Here is a 23,837-nt window from a genome sequence, read left to right on the forward strand (position 1 = left end):
GTAAACAGAGGAAGGAAAACAAGAAAACAGTCCGTTTAATCACAAAGTAGAAAATTCCTGTTCTGTATGCTACAGTTGTTTTTACCAATGTTAAGATTTATTACCTCCTTAGCCAAAAGTTCTAGAAATGAATAATTCAGGAGTTACAAGTGAATTTTTACAGCAATACAAAAAAGATTAAAAATATGCTTTTGAAGACAGTTAATTTTTAGGTGGATAAACAGTACCTCAAAAATCTTTCCTTGCTATTTCATTCTTACCATTTGAAATTTGACATGTATGCTTGTACATATGATGTATGCATACATATTGTGTTAAGTGGTTTAGGAGCAGAGTTACTATTACTTGGTGTCTGCAGGCAGCTTGTAAGTTTTTTTAAGGGAAGGATTTCATGTTTTTAATGTACTGAAGACGTAAGTAATAAGTTCTTGAACTTTGACAAGATCTGTTTAGGTTTTCTCCTTGCTGCATTCAGGCAGAGCATTCTTTTCTGCATTCATCTTTATTCTCATTGATCTACAGGCCCAGCATCTTGCTGTTAGAATAAAGAAAAGAGTTTCCATTATTTTCAGTCTCTACTGTCTAATTAACCATGTTATAAAAGGCTAGTTGAGAAAATGTCACTCGTAAGGCAGTCTGTTAAATTTAATTACTTTCAGTGTGTAGGCATTGCCAGATGTAGCTCAAATAAACTCCAGAAGTGCTGCTGCTCTTTTAATTTACCAAGACTTACTTTCTTAAAGCTTTCAGATGTGAACAAAAATTGCTATTTTAGGTTCAGATCTCCAAGTTATCTTCTTCAGGTTCGTATCTCTGTACAGTGAATTCTGTTTTATCTAAGAATAAGGTTAGCTGGAGAAGTTTAAAGAGTGCCAAAAAGCAAAAGTTGCCATATTCAAAACATTAACTGTACTTTACTAACTGGAGCGCCACTCCATGAACATGCTACTTATCCCAGGGTTAGGTTTATAGTGAGCGTGAAAAGCAACTTCACTGCTTAAACTCGGAAACTGGAAAGATGCCATCTGAAAGCACAAACACCGTCTGTACATTACTATGGTGTTAGCTGGAGTTCCTTCATGTCCTTGGCAGCCTTTGTGTATTATTTGAACAATGTACAATTTTTATTAAAAAACAAACAAACAAAAAAAACCAAACAAACCCCCAAAAAACCCTAGTTGGACTGCACTACACATCGAGGGAAAAAGGGTTCTTGCAGCGCTAAACTCTTCACTGCATTGAAAAAAGAAGGCGTCTTTGCTCCACGTTTCGCTGGGAGAGGAGTTACAGCGTATTTCTCGAGCACCTCTGGGAGGCTGTAGCTGCTTCCATGGGGACCGTGGTCCCAGGCGCCGGGCCCGCTGCTTATTACCGGAGCCGGGAGCGGCGCCGGGCCCGCTGCTTATTACCGGAGCCGGGAGCGGCGCCGGGCCCGCCGCTTACCGGAGCCGGGAGCGGCGCCGGGCCCGCCGCTTATTACCGGAGCCGGGAGCGGCGCCGGGCCCGCCGCTTATTACCGGAGCCGGGAGCGGCGCCGGGCCCGCCGCTTATTACCGGAGCCGGGAGCGGCGCCGGGCCCGCCGCTTATTACCGGAGCCGGGAGCGGCGCCGGGCCCGCCGCTTATTACCGGAGCCGGGAGCGGCGCCGGGCCCGCCGCTTATTACCGGAGCCGGGAGCGGCGCCGGGCCCGCCGCTGCTTGCCGGAGCCGGGAGCGGCGCCGGGCCCGCTGCTTATTACCGGAGCCGGGAGCGGCGCCGGGCCCGCCGCTTACGAGAGCCGGGAGCGGCGCCGGGCCCGGGCGTGCGAGGCCGCTGCAGCGGCGCCGCCCGGGGCCGCCGCCGCCTCGGGCGCCTGCGCGGCGGCGCTGCCCGCCCCGCACGGCTCCGTCCCGGCCATGGCTCTGCGGCTGCTGCGCGGCGCGCCCGGGGCAGCGAGTAAGGAGCGGGCGGAGGGCAGGAGGGCCCGGGTTATGCCGCGAAGGGGCTCCGCGGCTCCCCCGCCCTTCCTGCCGCAGGAACTGACGAGCGAGGGGACGGGGCGGGCGCCGCCCGGGGCTGCTGGCGCGGCGGGGGCCCAAGATGGCGGCGGGGGGTGTGAGGGGCCGCCTCAGCGCGGGGCCGCGGGCTCGCAGCCTTCGCGCACCCGCCGCGGCCCTGCAGACTCCTGCTCTTAGCCCCCGCCCCTTCGGTATTAATATTATCTATCGCCTGTACTGCAAACCTACTGCTGTCGGGCAAATCTGTTATTACGGAGGTTTTCTTGCCCTGTCGTTGCTTCGTACTTTTTAATGGCAGTAAAATGTTAAAAAAGTGGTGTAACTTTTGGCGAATAGCTGGAGGAAACGTGCTGTGGACCTGGAAGTTACTGGTCCGTTCCCTTCACCTGAGGAAATGGAGGTGTTTTGTTTATAGGGAAGGGAGGCAGACTGGATAGCAGAGCCCGTCCCGCAGGCCTCAGCTTGGGCTGTTTGTTGGGTGCTTCCCTCTCGTCAGGAGCTGACGTTCGGTGATGCTGTTGATACAATGCACTAAAACAAGCCAGTACGCTGTATGTTAATGGAAGAGCTGTCATAAATTGTTGTTAGATGTTTGTACTCTATTTGGCTCTCGGGTTCATGGCAAGATGTGGCTGATGCTCTAATCCTCTGAGCATCCCGATGTGTGCCTAAATCCCACTGCATGGATGGCTTTGTTAGGATAAATCACATGCTGTGGGCCACTTCAGAAGATGGAATATTGCAGTGCAGCAACTTTAAAGACTTGGAATTTTCAAGTTTAGTTATGTAAATAATAAATGTGAGGCCTTTGTGAAAGAGAAGGGAATCAAAGATCAGTTTGTGCAATGTGTTTTACTAACGTTGATAGTTCATCTCATCTTTTTCAGAGATGTTTCATGTTGAACTTTTGTCACCTCTCTGTCAAGAAGAGTGCATTTTAGTCAAGAATACCAAGTAAATCTATCAAGGAAAATGGGTCTTGCCCCTTCTCTAGTGACCCAAGATAAATCAATTTCATACCAGTACCTTAATCTGATTTTTATTTTAATTTGGATTAGAATACCAGCTATAATTTAATTTTCTAGCTAGCTTTTCTAGATTACTGAAGAATAACAAGAAGATTGGCAGGAGTAGAAAGACCCAATTACAACAGATTGGATCCTTTACTGTTAATAGTTTGTTACACCATGGTTTACTCCTTTGGGGCATTGGCAGCAGTTGGCAGACATAATACAGTTTGTGTGGCTGTAGGGTTTGATATTAGAGATGTGGTATTTTAAAATGAATGGATATGCTGATTCTGGGAGTGAGTTGTTAGATGGTGTATATTAAGGTGAGTCAAATTGACAGGGCTTGACAAGACTTCATGATTCAATCTCCTTAGGAAAGTAGCATAATAGTTCTTTCAGGTACATTGAACCCAGCTGGTACAGGGAAAATTTCTGTTTGAATCTTGCTTCTCAAGAAATGTCAGAACTGCTTTAGGCACCTGTCTACAGCCAAAATATTTTTAGTGGATAGTTTGTGCTCACTGGCTTTTTTAACCAAAATGTTAGTAGGACTTTAAAAGAAAAAAGTTAATGCTTTTAATGAAAGCATTTGCATGCAGTTACATAATTGAACTTAAACATGCTCAAAATTTTTCCTGCTTTTGACTACCAGCTGAATTATTTTACCATCCTAAGGGAAGCCCAGTTATCTTCTGCCGACATTCTGGAAAACCTGTTACTAAGGGAACGTTTTATTTTTTTAAACTTTCCTTTGGGAAAGCAGAAGCTTCTTCTGACTAAAAAGCTGGTGGAAATGAGCCAAGACATGGAAATTGGCAGGTTTCTTGGGGGAGGTTAGGATTTCTCCTGGAAAACAGACTGTACTGGTCTATGCTAGCATAATTACTGTTCAAGAGTCTAAAATACAAGAATAGAACAGCAAAGTTAAGTTCAAGCAGTTTAAAATACACTGTTAATGTGAACTGAGTTATACAACTAACACAATTTTGCCTAGATATGTTTTTAGGACCAAAAATAATTATCTGTGCTGATTTCTTAGGTGTTCATGAGTTGAATGTTAAATAATTTTTAGAGTTTGTTTTCCTTCCTTTTCCTCATCCCTGAAGTAGGTTTTTTTTCAGAGGTGCACTGGACAGTCACAGCATTACTCAGTGTTAAACTCCCACATTTATGCTACACATGTCTGTTTGCTTGATAGAGTCCTCACTTCTTTGCCACTCACGAAGCACCTCCAGCTCTAAGCCAGGAGGAAGATCTGAACCCGTTAAGCAGCCACTAAAGAAACCAAAGTTACCAGTAGGGCGGTTTGATGAACCAGAAGAGTCCAGTATGGAGAAGGAGCCCCTGGAAAGTAAGTAATGTTTTACAAAACTGGGAGTGGTGTTTTAAAGGCAAGACTGAGATGCTGTGCTGATGTCAGTGTAAGAAAGTGACAGGCATTCAGCACTCTTTAGAATAATTTTCTAAGCTTACTGGTTCTGGAAAAAAAAAAAAAAAATCAGAGAGGCAGGGCAATGGGCACAAGTTGCAGCAAATGGTGCACCAGGGGAGAAAAACCTTCAGAACAGCTGTGGTCAAATATTGTAGGAAGTCATGCGGAGAACCTGGGCTTCCTCTGCTCTTGAAGATAAGCAAATTTGCCTGGGCATCCTGACTTAGTACCAGGGGTGCCTTCCACTGGAACAGGCTGCTCAGAGCCCAGTCTAGCATTTCCTTGAACATTTCCAGGGGATCCACAGCCTCTCTGAGCAACTTGTTACAGTGCCTCACCATTCTCACAGTAATAACAGTTAATCTAAACCTACCCTCTTTATTTTAAAGCAAATCTCCCTTGTCTTGTCACTACATGTGCTTGTTAAAAGACCCTCTCCAGCTTTTTTACAGGCCCTCTTCAGGTACTGGAAGGCTTCTAAAGGGTCTTCCCAGACCCTTCTCTTCTGCAGGCTGAAGAACCCAAATTCTCTCAGTCTTAACAGGAGAGGTGCACCAGTCCTGTGATTGTTTTGGTGGCCTTCTCTGGACTTGTTCCAACAGGTTCACCTCTTTTTTGTGTTGGAAACTCCACAGCTGAACACAGTACTCTGGATGGGGTTTGGGGTTTTTTTTGGTTTTTTTTGGGTTTTTTTAACAAGTATTTATGATACAAGAACTTTTAAAGAGGCAATGCAAAGAATAACTATTTGCAGCAAATTAAACACAAGTTTCTGCTGCCCAACATCTTCATGAAGTAAGCATTAACAAGTTGATTAAATACTTTCTTGTCATTCTTCTATATACAGAATATATTCTGCCTTACCATGTAAACAGGAAGCCAAGTCTGAAAGCACTAGCATCCTGGGGATTAGAGATACAGACTTATCTATAGTCTCCAAAAGGAAGGCAACAGAGTGCCTATTGGAAGCAGAATTTCCTTCATCTGTAGACAGTGCTTCATGAAATCCTTCAAACACATTACATGCCCTTCTATACAGTGCTTGTAATTGCTTCAATTCTTGGGATGTAGCCTTGGATAAACTTGGATAAAGTAATTTTCCAGAACTGGATGTGGTACTGTCTCATGAGAGCATTGCCACTCACATCCAGAAAATAAAAAAGTAGCATAGCTGCCACATCTGTCAGGGGTTCCATATTCAACATCCAAGCAAGCCAGTGCCATGCATAGTTCAGTCCATGAGGATGTGCCCCTTCCTTAATTCCATAAGACCACCAGAGTTGAATGATAGCAGCATAAAGACTAATTATTCCTGGCCTTCATTAAAGAAACTGATCATGTTCTTCTACCTTAGACGTTCATTAAAGAAACTGATTGTGTTCTTCTGCCTTAGAATCCTTAATTTCATAGCTAAAATTCTCATATACTCATTAACAAAAGTCCCCTCTTTTCATATGGCTAAAATGGCACTTCTTGTGCAGCAGAGCTAAAAAGAGGTCTCCATCTCCAGAGTGTATTACCCTGAGGCCACCACAGTCTTTGGGAAAGCTGCATCATGGTGAAAGGCTACTTCAACTTCTCCTTCTTTCATAAATTTCTCTGCAAGTTTGTCATTGTATTGTTGTATTATTCTTGTATTGTAGAATCATCTCCACACAATTTCCGATTGTGGCTCACTTGAGAGCTAACTCACAGTTGGAGTTTCTGTGTAAGCAGCTGTTTAATTCTCATCTTTTTATTCCCAGGAAAATTAATGCTATCACTGCTTCATTGAAAACATGCATAATCAATATCTTTTGTTATTTGCTTAGGTATTCCAGGTTTGGAGCAGTACTCAAGGTCTCTTTAGTGGCACCTGGTGTTTTTTACGTGGAATACCAGTAATAGTTTGCAAACTGCATTTTGTGTTATTAGGAAAAAACTAAGAGCTGAAGCTGGATGTAGAATTTCCACTGCTCTGTAGCTATCGTGGAGAAATCTTTTTGAGCATTTGCTTCTGCTGTCAGCACATGCGTAGTGCTTTGATATTGGGATGATGACATGTACAAAATAATATCAGGTGCCTTTGCACCCTTTGTACTGCCAGAGGTGCTCAGATACTGACATTTCTTTTCCTGTTTGGCGTCAGTTATGAAACAGGTATCCCAGTATGTCATCCTGTAGAGCCTGTAGCTGTATGAGTTTCCTCCAGCACTTTTCTTTTTGTCTGCTGTCCAGAATTTATGTTGTTGTCTTTACTCATTTTCAACCCTGCACCTTATTACCTATGTTGCCCACCAGGGCTGTGTTAGGGATATGACTGAGGGTGTCCCATGTTAGGTGTCTATATGGGAAGCTCTGGAGAACCAGCATGGCAAGGGGCATGTGGGGTACTGTGAGTTTCCGGGAGCTCCACAGTCTAGTGCAGGCTGAGACTCAGCCCAGGATGGTGCTGTGCCACAAGTACTTCATGACTTCATGGCCTGAGTTAACTACTCGTAGGAGATGGCCCTGAGTATAGGTGCACTGAGTAGTGTAAGAATGTTGGCTGAGGTACAGAAAGCTCCGTGGTGTTTAAGAAAGTAGTGTGAGCTGGCAGTGTGCTTCTCTTTTGTAGCAGGGTAGGGGGTTGGATGAAAAGCTGGACGTGATCCAGCAGTATGTGATTGCAGCCCTGAAAACCAAATCCTGGACTGTATCAAAAGCAGCAGGGCCAGCAGATGAAGGGAAGTGATTCTTCCCCTCTCCCCTCATGAGACCCTACCTGAAGTGCTGTATCCAGTGTGGAGTCCTCAGCACAAGAAAGGCATGCACCTGTTTGAATGGGTCCAGAGGAGGGACATAAAGGTGATCAAAGGGCTAGAGCATCTCTCCTACAGGACAGGCTGAGACAGCTGAGGCTGTGCAGCCTGAAGAAGAGAAGGCTTTGGGAAGATCTAATTGTGGCCTTCTGATGTCTAAAGGGGTTTCAGTACCTTAAGGGGGTTTCTAAAATGTAGGGAAGGAGTTTCCATACTAAGAGATGGTGACAGGACAAGGGGCAGTGGTTCTAAACTGAAGGAAGGCAGGTTTGGATTAGATGTTAGGAAGAAACTCTTTACTCTAAGGGTGGTGAAGCATTAGAACAGGCTGCCCAGTGAACCTGTGGATGCCTCATTCCTGCAAGTGTTCAGGGTTAGGTTGGATGGGTCAACCATCCAACCTGGATGTTTCAAGTACAAGACTAACAGAATCTTGAATAAAATTCAAGCTAAAATTAAAACAGAGTACTTAAAATTAGAGAGGTAAACAGCAAGTGATACCTGGGGTTTTAGATTTTGTGAACATAAATACAGTGTACCTGAGTGATGCAAGTTCTGACTTGAGAAGCTGTGGTCCTTTAATGCCTCTGGACATTCACTTGCTTCTTTATTTGCATAATAAATAATATATCTATATTTGTATATATACATAATATATATGGTCTCAAAAAAACTGAAAATAATTTTGTAGGGCTCTGGGAAATGTTTAGCTCAAGGTTGCCTTTCAAAAGAAAAAATAATTGATTTTGTCTTTGAAAATGAAACTAAAAGGAAAACATCATAAATGATAGCATCTTTATATTTGTCAACATTACAGAAATCTTAATGAACTTTCCCTGTTGTTTTAGAATTCCCTGATGGAATCAATCCTACTACAAAAGAGAGGGGTGGACCCAGAGGCCCTGAACCTACACGTTTTGGAGACTGGGAAAGAAAAGGACGTTGTATAGATTTCTAATATTTAAATAACTGTATTGCTAATAAAATATTTCTAGTTGCTGAAAAATATAATGTACATAAAAAATCTCACCTGGAGCTTATTGTTTCTGTCATGCCACCACATTCTCTCATGTGATGAATTTTCTTAATAAGGCAATGTAATTAAACACAGTGCTTCAGCTCAGATTATGGAGATGTTAGTGGCTCAATGTCTGCCTGATCTTTAATACTATTTACACTGTGCAAGTCTAGTGATGTGAAACTGGTAGTCAGGCACTTACTGAGATGTATAAGGGCTCGTATTTGTTCATGAATGTAAAGATTTATGTGGTGTTGTAAAAGTGTTGAAAGAACTTTTCAGTTCGTGAACCTGGAGACCATTCATCAATGGTAGAACCAACTCTGAGGAGATCAGTAGGTCACTGATTTCACACAGTGGTTCTGTGGTAAAAGCCCTTTTACTGAAGAACCTTCCCTCTGTCCCTATTGCAGTGGGTTGGGTGTTTTTTCCTGGTTGTAGGGAAGGGATAGTGTTGTCTCTGAGGACTGTAAGTACTACAATGGAAGTGGAGACTTTAATTTTGGAGAGGGTCTGCTCTTGATTGCAAGTAGTGTAGAGGTGCTCTGTTTGCATTTCTAGAACACTGTCCTTTATCATCTGTCGTCTTCATGCTACTTGCATTATCATTTCTTTTGTGGACGTGCCCTTTTGCACATGGGCTAAATGCTGCTTGGGAAAAATACAGCCTTACTATCTGAAACCTTATGGTCAAAGGGGACAAATTCCACTAGGTGATTTAATATTGCAAGTGTTAAAACTAAGTTATCTGGCATCAAACTAAATATCAGTCAGACTGAGCTTGGTTCTTCATTCAAGAATTTGCCTAGTCATAAGTACTGTAGTAGAGTAGTAGTATTGTGCAAATCTACCACTTGTGTGGGTATTTACTAATGAGAGTAAGTTGTCATTGAAATGTGAAGTTGTGCTCTATTTCTGTGCAAGTTCTTTCTGATATCCTGAACAAATGGATCTTCTCTAGTCAGAGAATCAGAGAAAGGTGTGGGCTTTGCCCAGCTTTTAAAGTGTGTTGGTATTGTCACAAATCTGAGCAGCATCCCCTGAACTCACTTGACGGGCAGCCAGCAGGCAGCTCCTCGTTGAAATTTGAGTTTGTGTATCCAGTGTGTATGTTAGAGACACAGTCTTACTGTAGTTGTGAGTTTGGATGTTTGTCTCACTGTGATGATTCCCTACAAAAATATTGAACCTATTCAGATACAGGTTTATCAACCAAATACCTCACTGACAAGAAAAAATAAATTAACAGAAACCTGTTTCTCATAAAAGGTGTTAATTAGTGGTAATTAGATTTCGAACCTTTAAATTCTGCAGCATGGCTTGGATATTGGAAATTTGGTTTGTATTTATATCTGATTCATTGTAGTTTCCCTTCTGTATAGTGACAGATCTTTTCAAAATTTATTGACATATAGCTACCTAAAGCTAGGCTAGGTCAGCTGTCTTTAGTTTGTTAATTATTTCTAGTAATGTTTTGCCTTTTCATCTGCTGGGTCAGCTGTCTTTAGTTTGTTAATTATTTCTAGTAATGTTTTGCCTTTTCATCTGCTGGTGTGTTGGAAAATACTTTCTTACACAATACACCACCTTTTCAAATAGGAAGTGGGAATTTTAGTTGGAAGCTTCTGATGCCTTTTCTGCATCATTATTTATAGGTTTAACATCTTAGTTCACAAAGAAGCGGTAAAATACTGCAATTACTTTATTTTTAAATTCTAAATCTTCTCCATGGATTGTTGCATTACTTCATTATCTTCTCATACCAGGTTTTACCCTTCCCAGCACACACTACATGAATGTTTACCTAGTTGCACTTCTTGGCATTCCTGATTTTCAAATCTAATTACTTTTCTCAGTGCCGACTGCAGGTACATTCCTCCCTGGATGCAGACTTACTGTTTTGATTTAGCATATGAAGAACTGGTCTCACTATTCCATCATTTTCCTTACATTTCAGTTGCTTATCTTCAGTCTCCCTCAGCTTTGTGATTAAGGGCTGACCAAGTACTGTCCAGGCCCCTGCTTGTCTTCTTTGATGCAGGTAATGACTGCTGCTGTCAGAGGCACAGGCAGGCAGCCCTTCCTGTCAGAGCTCAGGCACGTCCTAGACACTCCATGCCAGTATCCATGAAGTACCTGGATTCTGAAGATAATTCAGAGTGCTAGCATCTGTACCAATAGGACAGTGTGTCTCATAAAGGCAGAGATTTTGCTTTCCTTCAAAAAACAGGATCACAGAAAAATTTTTAGAAATTATTTGATTTATATAGAATTATTTTATAGACCTGACCTAAGATCATCAAGTCCAACCACTGCCAAGTCTGCCACTAAATCATGTTCTTGAGTGCCACATTTACACATCTTTTAAATACCTCCAGGGATGGTGACTCAACCACTTCATGGGCAGTCTGTTTTAAGCTTGACAGCCCTTTCATTGAATATTTTTTTCCTAAAATAAAAAGGCTGTTGTTAACTCATGTTATAAATAGCTGAAAAGGAATTGGTGCATGGGAAATAGAGAATACCACTTCAGTCTTGAGCAACTTCAAGCCTTTTTTACCACCTCCCAGGCTGGTGCCAGTAACCAAGTATTTGCTTAACTTGTTTATGGAATGTCAGTAAGACATAGGAAATTGAACATATAAGTAAAATAATATGCAAGAGCAAAAGAGTGAATGCCAGGGGCGTCTTTCTTACATTGTCTGGCAATCTGGCATTTACCCAGTAACAGTTAAGCACAAAATCCTATGGTGCTGCAAAATCTTGTGGTACCTGTCAAAAGTGATCAGGGATTGAATGTAACAGATGATACAATGATATTCTAGGATATAAACGATCATTTCCCTTTGTTTTCTTGCACTGCCAGCAGGTAGGAAAGCAGCACTTCAGCACTTTTTTGGAGCCGTCTTCCTGCTCTTCCCAGATAATTACTATTAGCAATTCATTGGAATTTAGCATTAGGGTAAGAAAATGGCTTGGGGCATTAGCTATTAGATCAGCCATAGGTATGCTTTTATCATAAATACTGATTGATTTTTTTTTTTAGCTCTTCTTATTAATATAAAGAGTGAAGAGCAGCAGGGGCTATATCCTAACATTTTCTGTTAATTTTCTGTGAGGCAAAGGAAAATTGCTCTGTGTGTGTAAGCAAATTCTTGTAGTACTGCAGGATGCTAGCTGCTGTGTTTCATTTTCTTTAATAAAAATCTGTACGTTGTATTTCTGCAGTAGATTTTCTCTTTTAAATTTGTTTCTGCTACTTGACATAGATGGATTTGGTATATTATTAAAATTATGAAGTCTTTATTGTTTGAAGGAATTGCACCATAATTACTTTATTTCAAAATACATGAACTTTCAATTTACAATTCAAGAAAATATTGAATATTTGCTATATATTGCCTTGTTTAGAAAGCATGTATTTCACTGTTGATTTTATTAAATTGAAACACAGGATACATACTAGAATCATAGTAAAGTTACCTGTGATGGTAGCATATGTTTGTAAAGCACCATAGAATGTTACAAATCTTTACTACATTTTCAGTTGACTGCAATAAATGATGTCAAATTCCAGTGGTCTGTAGTGACAGATAAATTAAATGCCTTTTTATGACCCTTATTTTGGTATTCTTATGGAAAAAAACACCACGCCATCTTGTTCTGAAATGTCAGGAAAAGGAAGAAAACATTTTTAAAAGAAGCAGTTTTAGTAGTCCTATGTCTTTGTAATTGTTCATGGAGTATCAAGGTATAACATGGTATCAGATAGAACAGAAGGAAATTGTTTGAAATGTGTTTCCATGTGCTGATGGAGATCAAAACCATGCATATTTGTGGTCACTTTCTTGCTTTCATAAAATGCAATGTAAAATACCTTTGCTTAGCTGGTGGTCAGTGTCTCATATCAGACCAGCTGAGATGTGCAGGCTATATTCTAATGTGGGTATGGCTGTACTCCCTCTTTCAGCTCCAGAACTTCTGCTTGTTTAGGGATTGTCATGTGTGATCTTCTAAAACACTTTTGTGGCAGAAAGGGTGTCCCAGTAGCAGTTGAATCGTAGTTACAAAATGGCAAATCCTGAGAAAAGAGCTCTGTTAAAAATGAGTGCTCTGAAGTCTGTGAATGAATGACACCCACTGCAGATCGAGCATCTTTCTCTATGTTCCTGTTTGACATTATCTCTACTAGGCCAGGGGCATCTTTCTGCACATCTTTTCTCCCTGAGAGGAGTTATTTGGACTGCTTTCCCCACCACTTATTTCCACAGAGCTTTCAAGAGCTTAATTCTCTTAATGTCTCTCCTTGACACCTTTTCAGAATAGGTTGGAGTTACTGACTTTTGAAGTGTAGGGGCAATGCAGATATTGGCCTCCCATCCTTTGGAAACAAAGCTGCTGAATGACTGACCATATGTATTTTCTTCAGAAATACTCAGCATCTCTCTGCAATTTTTTTGCTGTGAGAATGGAATTTTTTCCCCTCAAATAGCATTAGAAGTGCCAATTAAAGCTTGCAGCAGAAAGTGTTTGACATGCATTTTCCAGGCATTAAATCTCCCAGTCAGCTACAGCCTTGTGCCTTTAAAAAAACCCCACATATCTTAATGTTGCCATTTTTAGGGTGAGAGTGTTCAAAGAAGCTTTTTAAGGTCCTTACTTAATATGGTAATTTATATTAAAGCTGACACCCATGGCCCATCAAAACACAGCTGTAATTCTCAAATGGTAGCCCCTGACAAAAGTCAAGTGAGCTATGCAGTGGTGGTCAGGTTAATTCTAGAAGCCAGATATTGAACTATTACTTACACTCTCTTAACTGGTTGTTTTAAACTCCAGTGACTTACGTAGCCATCTGTGCTTCCTTCTTAGTTGTAGTTCAGGGAGATGCCTCTAAAAGGTAGTCTTGTCTCAGTATGGGGAGCGTTTGTCATTACAGGTGGTGAATGAGGATGTTTAAAGGGCATCCTCCCTACTGACTTTAAAGGCTGCCTAAACAGCTGCCCTAAGCAAGATGCATTAGGTGTCAGCGCCCTGGTGGTGACAAGGGAAGCCAGGGTGTCCCTGATCCTGAATGTGAACTACTCACTTCCTCAGAGTGGGAGAGCTGCAGTGAGGCAACAGGACCTGCAGTGCTTTTGCTGCCTGCACCCTTCCCAAACACTGGTGGCACTGAAGGGGATGTCCAGGAATAGCTCTTAGACACCTTTTAAAAGGGAGTCACATTGTCTTAAAATGAGAGGGAAAAGGCTGAAGCTAGTTCTTTAAATTCCTTCTGCCTATCCACCTCCCAAGCAAATGCCTACAGCATGAAACAGCCAGGAGGGTAACACTGAATAAACTTACATTCAGCTGACAACAAGAATCTCAAACCTACAAATTAGTTGGGATGTTTTCCCTAATAAGGGTGAAGTGCGTCAACCTAACAAATAAGCAGTCTTATCTGACCTGCTGCTGAGATGGACTTACTAACAAAATAGACCTGGCAGACTAGGAAAAAGTCATATATTTGCTCAGCAAACCTTTCTGTGTGACTTCCTTGTGAGAAGCTAAAGAACAAACGATGGTGTGTTTCCAGCTACCATTTGAAAGCTGGGGAAAATTTCACCATGTCTTAAAAGACAGACAAGCAAGTGTTGCTTAGCTCAGGGAGTATCCTGCTTTTGGTTTACATTTTACCCCAGAGTTTTCACTTACACGTTCTGCAGTGTGTATGTGTGATCTTGAGACAGATTTTTTCACAGATGATTTTGTTCAGACAGGACTGCAGTAGCTGTTTAGTCTCGCAGACATATTGTTTCATTCTCCCTGCTTTTTTTAAAGCCTGATAATTACAGCTACAGCTCTCTTATCATTAAATTGCATATTATTTAATTTCACTTTTACTTTTTACCATCCTTGAAGTGTTTTTTTTGATAGGTTGTACTCTTTGTTTCTCTGTAGTTGTAACAGGGCACATAATAGCATTAATAACAAATTGCAGGTGGTTCTGCTTCCTTTCTTTGAAGGAAATCTTTTGATAATATGGGGAATTTTTGTATGTGAAGATCTTACCTACAGTCAAAAAAGATAACTGGAACTTCTCCAGTTGCATTTGAAGTTTCAAATTTAAGTTAATTATTCTGTCAAAATCTAGATTTTGTAGGAAGACAAAGATGCAAAGAGGGAGAAAGATGTCTCTAAGAAGTAACATCAGTCTCCCTGAAAGTTTTAAATTTTCAGGAGTTTAAACCCGGACTAATTTCAAGGTCTGTGATAGTCACTTAGCTGTTAGGTTACATTATTCAGCTTTTTTCAGAGCACATGGCTGTGGTCCAGTCTGTCCAGTCAGGACATTCTGGTATGTCAGGACAGTCCCTAAGCAAGCTTTTATGGTTTCAAGTCTTAGTTTGCACAGAGAAATACCATGCTAAAGTAGTACACATCTGACTGGTAGGAACATTGCAGGCTCACCTATGAATGACTGCAGGCATCAATACAGAGAAGTGGCAGAGAGATTTGAGTAAAAGGGCTCAGAGAGCCAGGTGGTTACCTTCTGGTCCTATTGTCATCTCCGTTTTGAAGATAAAATGGGATTTATTCCTCCTTAAGAACAAAAATCTCAAAAAGGTGTCTGTACCTGCCACTGTTTCAGGAGATGTGCTGCATCCTCTCATCCCTGCACTCAGGAAGACCTCTGATGGGAGAGCAACTGTCAGAGAGAGGCTGAATGACACTGAACAGGTGCAGGAGGCAGCAAATGTGCACTTGGGCAGCTGACCACCAGATGGTCCTTCCTATAAAACTGTAGAGAACTGGATAATACTGGGTCTATCACAGAGGCCTGCTGTGAAGGGAAAAAACAGAACACTCAGTGCAGGATTTGTGCAGCTACTGTGGTGCTTTGAAGGAAGCCAGAAAGCAAAACAGCACAGGTATGCAAGGAAAGAGTATCTTCATTTTGCCATATTATTGAAATAAAGATGGCTGGAGAATGAGGTGACCAGTACTGTGCTGTGTTGTGGAGGGGAGGGGAGGAGAGGCAGGAGTAAGCTTCTCCACATGAGCTGCACCAAGCCTGGGCTTAACCTGGATCCTGGTCTCTGTTTCTGAAGTCTTTCCTTCCATCCATATATGTCAAGGTCACTGCAACATCTAACTGATCTTTTATTACAGCTTTTTCCTTGTTGCATCAAGTCCTGCAGTGCTGATCTGGCTGGGATTCCTGCATTTCAGAAAACCCCAGCTGACCAAAGAAGCCTCTCAGCATGTCCATCAGCAGGTCCCTCCTTATGTACCTCCTTTAGCCCAAAATGTTTTGAACCCTTGAATTGGCAGCTTGTGGATGTAGGCAAATACTTGTCCCTCACTAAGAAGAATGTCCCCGACATGCAGTGCTGCTGCATACCTTTCATGTCTGGTCATCAGCAGAAAATGGAAAACTTACTTATTTTATACCATAATAGAAATTTCAGTTCTTAGCTCTTTTTCCATGTTCTTCCATCTCTGCTATGACATGATTCCAAGATTTTTTTTTTTTCCTGTCATAGAAGTGTGGTTTTTCTTTCAGTTTATGGTAACAAAAAAATGGTTATGTCCTTTCAGATTGTGTTGAAATGGAACTGACGACAGGACAGGATTTATGATGGTGCTGGCATTAGTTTAGACCATAGTGGCACTGGGAAACATAGTGCTGGTTTGTTACCTCTGAGCAAAGGAAAGAACAATTCCTTCTGGCCTTAGGAGAAAACTAATGTATTATGGAGCTTGCTTCATCATCTCGTGATTGCTGGGAGAGAAATTTTAAGGTGGGGATCAGAAATTTGGCAAGAAATCCCTGTAACATTTTGAGCTCCCTCATTTGTAGGAAATTCTCATCCAGCCTAATTTGGGAATAGCAGCCCAAATTTCACTTTGTACTCCGCAGAACCCCTTCTATCTACAGTACTTCAATAGCCAGACACATAATTTATAAAATAAAAATTAAAAAAAAAAAAAAAAAAAAAAAAAAAAAGGAGTGGTCAGGATGTTAGTGTTCTGGACACACAACAAACATTTCCTTAAGCCTGTGTCTTACCCATTTTTAGTTTTGTTTTTTAAAAGTTAGGCTGTCTCCAAGGAAGCTTCCTCCTCAGAAGCAGTTTTAAGTATGAATATGCTGCTTTTCTAAACTCAAGGACAAGAAACATGGATTTGCTGTAGATTCTGGGGAGTGTTCAGCATGGTGGAGACTGACTACCGATGCCTTGGTAATTTGTTGGCACTGATTGGCATGCAGGGCTTTTCCCTAGTCCATGAGCAGTAGAATACACTGTAGTGCTTCCCTGGTGGCACACAGGAAGTTCTGTGGGAAGGCATTCAGCTGAGTTCCCCGTGGACAGTAAGGCATGGATGGTGTGACCCAGCATGTAGCTGCCACAGACCCCTCTCACACACCCTCTACGCTGCATCCAATCACAAATTCATCCTTTCCCATCACTCCCAGTACTTTCAGTTCTTTTCCCTAATTTCCTTGGCTACAGGCTGGGCAAACCAAAGCAGCTGCAGAGTGTGTGGCTGACCCTGCTTTCCTGCTGCCCCGTGCAGATGCAGGATAACCCCCAGGTTTGCTTAGCAGCATCCCAGCTTTGTCCTCTCAGGGCAGATGGGCTCTGCAGGCTGCTAAGCTCCTGTTGTCCTGTCAGACACCATAGAGACAGCAGTCTGGACTCAGCATTTCCTGCTGGGTACTAACCATGGGGTTCTCCTCTCTGCTCAATAGATAGATGTGTGTTGTTCCTCTCCATGGAAGGAAACTGCCTCCCACGCAGAGCTGGAAATGAAAGTTGTAACTGTTTCTAGAACATGAATATCTACATACATTTGCATATCCTTATTCACACTGATAATATATGTGTGCATACACACCCTTAATAACAGAATCATTTGCCAATTTCACCCCTGTGTGGGAGGTTGGCACTTTATGAAACCATTTCACAGTGAATCAAAACTTCAAAGATAACAATTACAATGAAGTGGTTTTTATGTAGTAAAAGTACAGCTAATACGGCTCCAGTTTCTTCAGGAATTTATAAATATCCTGTAGAATTTTGAAAACTGAAAAAGTTACAGCCAGATCAAGACTGGTTTAAATATTTTAAAATATTTTTAAATATTAATGTCTATTCTCCTTTTCTGAAAAGTTGTTTAGCAAATGCCTATTTTTGTGGCTAATAAAGAGGAATACACCAAACTGTAAAAGAACTGATTGTGTTTGATAGAACTATGGCCAAAATCCAGCTATGCCAGCATGGTTCATCTGACAAAGGTATCACCAAGTGCTTTGGTAGAAGTCCTCTCATAAAAGATATTGTGGAACATCAGTGGGATGATTTTTTGTTTCAATTTTCTGTTATCTCTTACCATGGTCTGACATTTAAGCTTTTAAGTCTATGTAGTTTTTCAGTACAATTCTCTTTCAGACCCTATGTTCTTGAGTAGTTCTACATCTTTTACACAAAATAAATTATCTAGAGACAAGACTAGACAATAGGCATAAATTAACTTTGGAAATAATTTAAGGATCATTTGATCAGCTGCTCCTTTGAAACTTTTTATAATGGTTGTTTTAATGCTGTAATTAGTCAAGAGGACCTGTAGTGTTTCTAAGTGGGAAAAGAGAGTCAATAAAAAGATAAAAATCATTAAAGAAAGTAATTTAGAGAGTACATTTAAGATAGGAGAGACCTGAACAGCTGTACATTTCTAATTATTTTAATGTATGTGAGACTGAATCCAGTGTGAATAAAGATGTATTTTTTCCTCATTGCAAATATTCAGTTGAAGCCACAAGAAGGCATGTTGGGTATTTCTCATTTGTAATAACAACATCATTATGGTCTTAGAGTAGTGGGAGAAGAAAACTTGAAATGCTGCCAGATGCAGTTCTATTTCTCAGTGGAGAAATCTCTCTGAGTCTTTTGCTTGGTTCTGTTTTCAAAATTTTCAATCAGAAGGGAATTGCCTTTGCCTATGCAATTTTATGACTCTTCACCTGAAATACTAATATGATCAGTATGTAATTTCTGTGATCTGTATCCTGCCTTCTACTTGCATGTATGAAGACAAGAGGATAGAGGACTGTGACATTCTTGGTTTTCCTCAGGTCTGTCATTAAAAATCAATTCCTGGCCAGCTATAGCCCATATTTCTTACTCTTCTTAACCTGTTGAAGCTTGTGCAGCTTCTGTACGTCACAGTGTTTGCTCTACTACTTGTATTGCTGTTCTGCAATGGTCACAGAACTGGCACGAAGTACTTCCTTTGCATCATCAGTAAACTATGGGAAGAATTTGGAAAATGCATGGAGCCTAATACTAGGTAATCAATGTTCTCTGTGGTCAGCAGTGCTCAGAGGCTGTGTCATATGAACTAAACCACATCAGTCACGGGTGAAGTGTCTTTAAGAACTAGAAAAACAAGACTTCAATGAAGTTTGTGTATGTGAATGAATTTATTATAGTTGGCTGATGGTGGGGAATGCCAGCTACTGCACGGCATAAGGAGTTAGGGTCTGCAGAGGACAATAGTAATGAAAAAATTATTTGAAAATATTCTTGTGTGCATACCCCTTACTTCTTGAGTAAAAATCTCAACTCAAATATTATATATTTGCATATGTTACCTCTCCAAAGTGTACAGATATTAATACTTTTGGATGCTAATCTGAGATATTTTTGAAGGCAGAGAACTGTGGACACTGTATGTAGCCTGAGAAAGCACCAGAGAAAAGACAAAGAGCTGAAGTCCTACTCTGCTCTCCAGGCTGCTGACACTCTTTGTGTGCATTCATTGTTACATCAACATATCCCTCAAAGATGAAATAGATATCAGGAGAATTTTGGAGAAATTATTCACCTAAACCCTCACATAAGAAGAAAGGATTATTTTCATTGCACATACAAGACATTGCAGGCTGAAATACCTGAAGAGAATCACTGATGAACACAAGCATGCCGGCATACCTACCATCAACAACAATTTGCTCAACTAGACACATCTAAACAAAATTTGAAATAACACTCTTCAGCCAGGTAAGGCTGTTTGTGAAAGGAGTCTGCTTCTCAGACCCCCTGCCAGTCAACATCTGCAGGCACAGGGGCTTCTGTCATAGGGGCTTATTTCATACAGCATAGGGGCTTATGTTGGAAAAAGCTTTTTAACTGTGTTCCACTAAAGGCCACAGAGGATGAGAGAAACATGGGAGGAGACCAAGAAGCTGCATCTCTTGTGTAGACTGACATGAAAACAAACATGTACTGTTCTTGGGCAAGTGACCTCTTGGAAAAAATCAGCTAACCCCCAGATTTTAACATGCTAAACCATATTTGTCACATTTGGATTGCCTACAGCATGTGCACACTTTGTCAGTTCTTTCACACCTTGCCCAGAGCAAGTACATCTGACCAAAATAAAACTCAGAAGGAGCAATGTGGTCAGTGCTTGTGCATCACCTTAGGCTCTTTTGGCCACTTTAAAATGGTTCTTTTCTGTAATACTCAGTAGCTTTTGCCCTTCCATGAGATTTTTTGATTTTTCTCAAGGTTTCCTTAACATTAAAATCAGGTTATTTGAAGGAGGAGAAATCCCATTTCTTCTTCATTTAAATTTACTATCAAATTACTTGCTTTTGTAATAACAATGTTTTGCATAGCATCTATGCTACAAGTACAACTTTAACAAATTTCATGTGTGAATGTGGTTTATCTTTGAAAATTTTAAAGGAAAAGAGTAGAACTCCTCAGAGCAATCATTCAACAATAGAAATGCTTCAAATTTCAAACCATATAGATTTAATCTGATATATTTTTAAATGTTTTCTTCACCCACATTTGTTTTAACAAAATACTTTAAAAATATTAGCACTCTCCTTTTAGTTTACTAGAAAGGAGCTTTTCCATAGCAGAAAATATTACTCTTTTGTTTTGACCACAGATAAAGAATGGCAGCTTTAGGACTAAAACAGAAGGCTATACCTCCACTTTATAAGCCACACAGCTAAAGCAAAGCATGTAGAGCACCCAGTGCGTGCATTTTCAAGTCCAACTGGAGCCCATCCACTGGGAATCTCTCAGCTGGAGACCAGGTCTGCAGGCTCTTCAGTCTTCACCCTGGTTTTCTCAGGTGCAAGAACTTCTAAGAAGAGCCTTCAGCTTAAGAAATATGGAATCTAAGACACATGGGGTACACAACTTCAGCCGGAAATAGTCAGAAGTGGGAAAACCTGCTTACTTTCCAATTCTGCTCTGCTGATGTACATTCCTGGGAGGTTCAATTCCAGGATGAGTCATGCCAGAAACTCTCCTGTAGTTAAGACATCTTAAGGCTGTAAAGGGTCAATAAAATGAGGCAGCTCCTTTCAAGTGCAAGAAGCATTTCCTTGAACCTCAACATCTATGCCACCTTTTAAAAAATAAATGCAAAGCAGATAGATATTTCAGAAAGAACAAATGAACAACAAGCAAACACCTTCACCTTAACCCAAGCTCCAGGGATGCAGGATTTGATGATAAAATGTTATTTAGCAGCACTTCACCTCTATAAATCTGGTGTCACATTAAAAGGAGACTAGTACATTAAGTTCATCATATTAATGAGGAAACAAAGCCGTTGGAGGTGTAATAACTTGATCAAAACTACATCTGGGTTTACCTGTAATGGATTAGACCTATTTTATCCAGAAAATATGCTGTCTCTGACTACAGCCACCAGACACATCCCAGGAAAATACACGAAAACCCACTTACATGTGTTGACAAATCTACCTGTTTACATTATTGTGAGGTGCAGAAGGGAGGCTGATACAATCAGTGAGTTAAATATTCAGTTAAAAAAATGGCACAGGAAATTATTATTCTTTCCTTTCATATGATACAAGTAGCTTATATGTGTGCTAGAAAAAAAAAAAATGAAAAAGCTCAGAATTGTAGTTTTAATTACACTGTCACACAACTCACCCTGAAATTAGAGAGCCACCTAAAGAGTTTAGTTAATCCGTCATGTTTCTGAAGGCTGCAACTCAAAGGATATGAAGTCTTTTCTTTGACTGTTGAAATGCAAAGTGAGAAAGTCACCAAAAATATAAGGAACTTGTATAATACTGACATGGATAAATTTCAGCACTGGAGTGACACCCGGGGAAATTTGCCGCTTGATTATCTGAGGCTCAGGTAGTAAAGTTCAGCTAAAGCCAGAGGAAGCTGTAAATTGCTTGCAGTGTTTTGAATGTCAAGATTTCAGAATCATCAGGGGCACAGAAAAACCATACTTACTGCTGGTCTCAAGAGAATTCATGAAAAACAGCCCCAAACTAGAATAGAAATTAAACGTTTATTAACATCCAAGTGTAATCAAACTAAAAACCGCCTCCCATGGAAACAGCAGAGGAAGATGCCTGTCCAACAATACTTTTCCATCAGATGCGATTTAAACAAATAATTGGTTTGCATTTTTCCATTGGTTAAAAGTCATAGTCTCCCCTGAGTGAGTTGAAGGGGCTCTGCTGTCTATTTCAGCATTCCGATTAGGAATTCCATGGAATAGTATGTCAAAAGGATGATATTTTACATAGCTGCATGATTACCAGAATTTTAGAACTTTTGTAGTGTGGAAAGATCTAAGGTTTGTTAGAACTGTAAATTTAAATTAAGTGACATTACATAAAATATGCTACCATTTTATTTTAACCTTAACAGTTGTTAGTTCACTTATTAAGGGCCTCCTGCTAAGGCTAACCACTTTTACTGCTTAGTAACAACAATACCAAAAATTTTATCTGGCATTAAAGAGCTCTCATGGATGTGAATGCTCTATGCATGAATATTAAAGACAAATCCTCTCAGACTGATAGTAAAAATACATAGAGATAATGGCTGACTTTGGGTGTGTCATTTCAACTGAAGATTCAGAGATGATCTCAGTCATCAGAGTTGTAAGGACAACATTGCTTATTACAAATTGTGCTTTAGAGAGCAATTAATTATGTTCTGCCTAGCCCTGGACTGTTATTAAGTGTGCAGTGTTACAACATTTAAACACAGCTCTGAGTCTTAATTACTCTGACACACAAAGTATTCATGTGTTATGTAGATTACCTTCTTTCAATACTCTGCGTGTTCCAGGTCATTCCTGCAACTGCTGTGATTAATAAAGACCCCTTGTACATAACATCCAAGAAATGAGCCAGGTGTAGCAATGTAACAAAGCTTATTGGTATGAAGCAGTAGTTGCTACCACGCAGCGTAGCTTTTTCTTGCCTTTCCTGCAACAGGAAATGTAGACCCCACTCTGTACCACAGGCTCTATTCTGCACTTGCTGAAGAAGAGAAACGGTCAGCTCTGCTGCTGTGTGCACTTACACCAGCCTTCAAAGGGGCAGGTACTGAAATTGAAATAAAAAAAAAAAGCAGTGCTTGCTTGTTAAATTATCCTCTTTAGTAGTCTCAACATTACATATATGATACATTATTTTTTTAGTCTTGAATACTTGTGCTGTCTATTTTATTCATTATTTTATAGTACTCTGTTACAAGCCCCATATTTTTAGGAGACAAATACCACCCCTAAAGACTTGCAGTGCATGCTAGAACTATGCATGGGAGTAAAGCCTGAAAATAGACCATCTTTCTGCACTTCAAAGGCCCTAGAATAATCTGGCAGACAAGTGACATTAAAGAACACAAAATGAAGATTCAGAAGCAAGAAATGAGTTGTAGAAAGTAGATCTTAATATTGCTTTAATACAAGTGTACATTTTGTAGATAATTTTTAGAAATGAGGCATAGAACTTGTCTTGGAGTCTCTAACAGTCTTTTTTTATTACTACAAACTGTCTTTAAATCTGCCCTGTGAGTCTTACAAGATCAATCTTTTCCCTTTTCTCTCTGTGACTTCTGTGCCCATTACCTTACTAGACTTTTTGTTCAATAACCTTCTCCTTTGACTTCCTAAATAAAAATATCATTTCATATTAAGTAAATTAAACACATGGCTTTTAATGTATGTCTCAGAACAGTACACTTCAAGAAAAAGAAATATGTTTTCCAGATAAAACATCAGAATGAAATAAACACAGAAACAATGTGCCTTTGGGGAGTAAGAAAACACTCCAGGGCTGATTTTATATTTGCCAGAACACTGAACAAGGACTCATCAGATTGATTAAGTCTGTCATAACAACAAATCATGAAGTTATAAAAGACAAAATTCAATATTCTTTCTAAACATAGAAGCCTATTTTTAAACGTTCAAAATAGTACTGCATTTAGAAAATCCCTGTTGCTTTTCTGCACAAGTATTTTGAGCAGCACTTCGGTATCAAAGATGTTGTACTAATAAAAGCACAGACACTGCAATGGTAATTTTTCTTTTTTACATGACGCGTATGTGTGGGCCTGTGTCGAAGGGAAGGGAAGGGAAGGGAAGGGAAGGGAAGGGAAGGGAAGGGAAGGGAAGGGAAGGGAAGGGAAGGGAAGGGAAGGGAAGGGAAGGGAAGGGAAGGGAAGGGAAGGGAAGGGAAGGGAAGGGAAGGGAAGGGAAGGGAAGGGAAGGGAAGGGAAGGGAAGGGAAGGGAAGGGAAGGGA

General features: G+C 40.6%; 1 protein-coding gene across 3 annotated transcripts; it reads left to right on the forward strand.

Annotated features, from left to right (window-relative positions):
- Nucleotides 1–1,808: 1,808 nt before the first annotated feature.
- On the forward strand, nucleotides 1,809–11,814 carry SDHAF4 (succinate dehydrogenase complex assembly factor 4). 3 transcript variants are annotated; one of them, XM_085576390.1, is made up of 4 exons: nucleotides 1,979–2,189; nucleotides 4,207–4,359; nucleotides 6,084–6,148; nucleotides 8,069–11,814. In XM_085576390.1, exons 1-3 carry the CDS (start codon nucleotides 2,081–2,083, stop codon nucleotides 6,119–6,121), a joined length of 300 nt encoding a protein of 99 aa, XP_085432516.1. In that variant the 5' UTR covers nucleotides 1,979–2,080; the 3' UTR covers nucleotides 6,122–6,148; nucleotides 8,069–11,814. The 3 variants fall into 3 exon arrangements, with proteins under 3 accessions (XP_021385837.1, XP_085432516.1, XP_085432515.1); XM_021530162.3 differs by lacking the exons at nucleotides 1,979–2,189; nucleotides 6,084–6,148 and adding an exon at nucleotides 1,809–1,936; XM_085576389.1 differs by lacking the exon at nucleotides 6,084–6,148 and having other exon boundaries at nucleotides 2,048–2,189.
- The last annotated feature ends 12,023 nt before the right edge of the window (nucleotides 11,815–23,837 follow it).

The sequence above is a fragment of the Lonchura striata genome, chromosome 3 (assembly GCF_050655825.1).
Source record: "Lonchura striata isolate lonStrDom1 chromosome 3, ASM5065582v1, whole genome shotgun sequence".
NCBI lineage: Eukaryota > Metazoa > Chordata > Aves > Passeriformes > Estrildidae > Lonchura > Lonchura striata.

Bases quoted from the DNA above. Each gene is read 5' to 3' on its own strand.
- SDHAF4 (XM_085576389.1), top strand. From the start codon at position 2,081: ATGGCGGCGGGGGGTGTGAGGGGCCGCCTCAGCGCGGGGCCGCGGGCT. The intron at 2,190-4,206 runs GTATTAATATTA...TTTGCTTGATAG, and splicing joins TCTTAGCCCCCGCCCCTTCG to AGTCCTCACTTCTTTGCCAC. The intron at 4,360-8,068 runs GTAAGTAATGTT...CTGTTGTTTTAG, and splicing joins GGAGAAGGAGCCCCTGGAAA to AATTCCCTGATGGAATCAAT.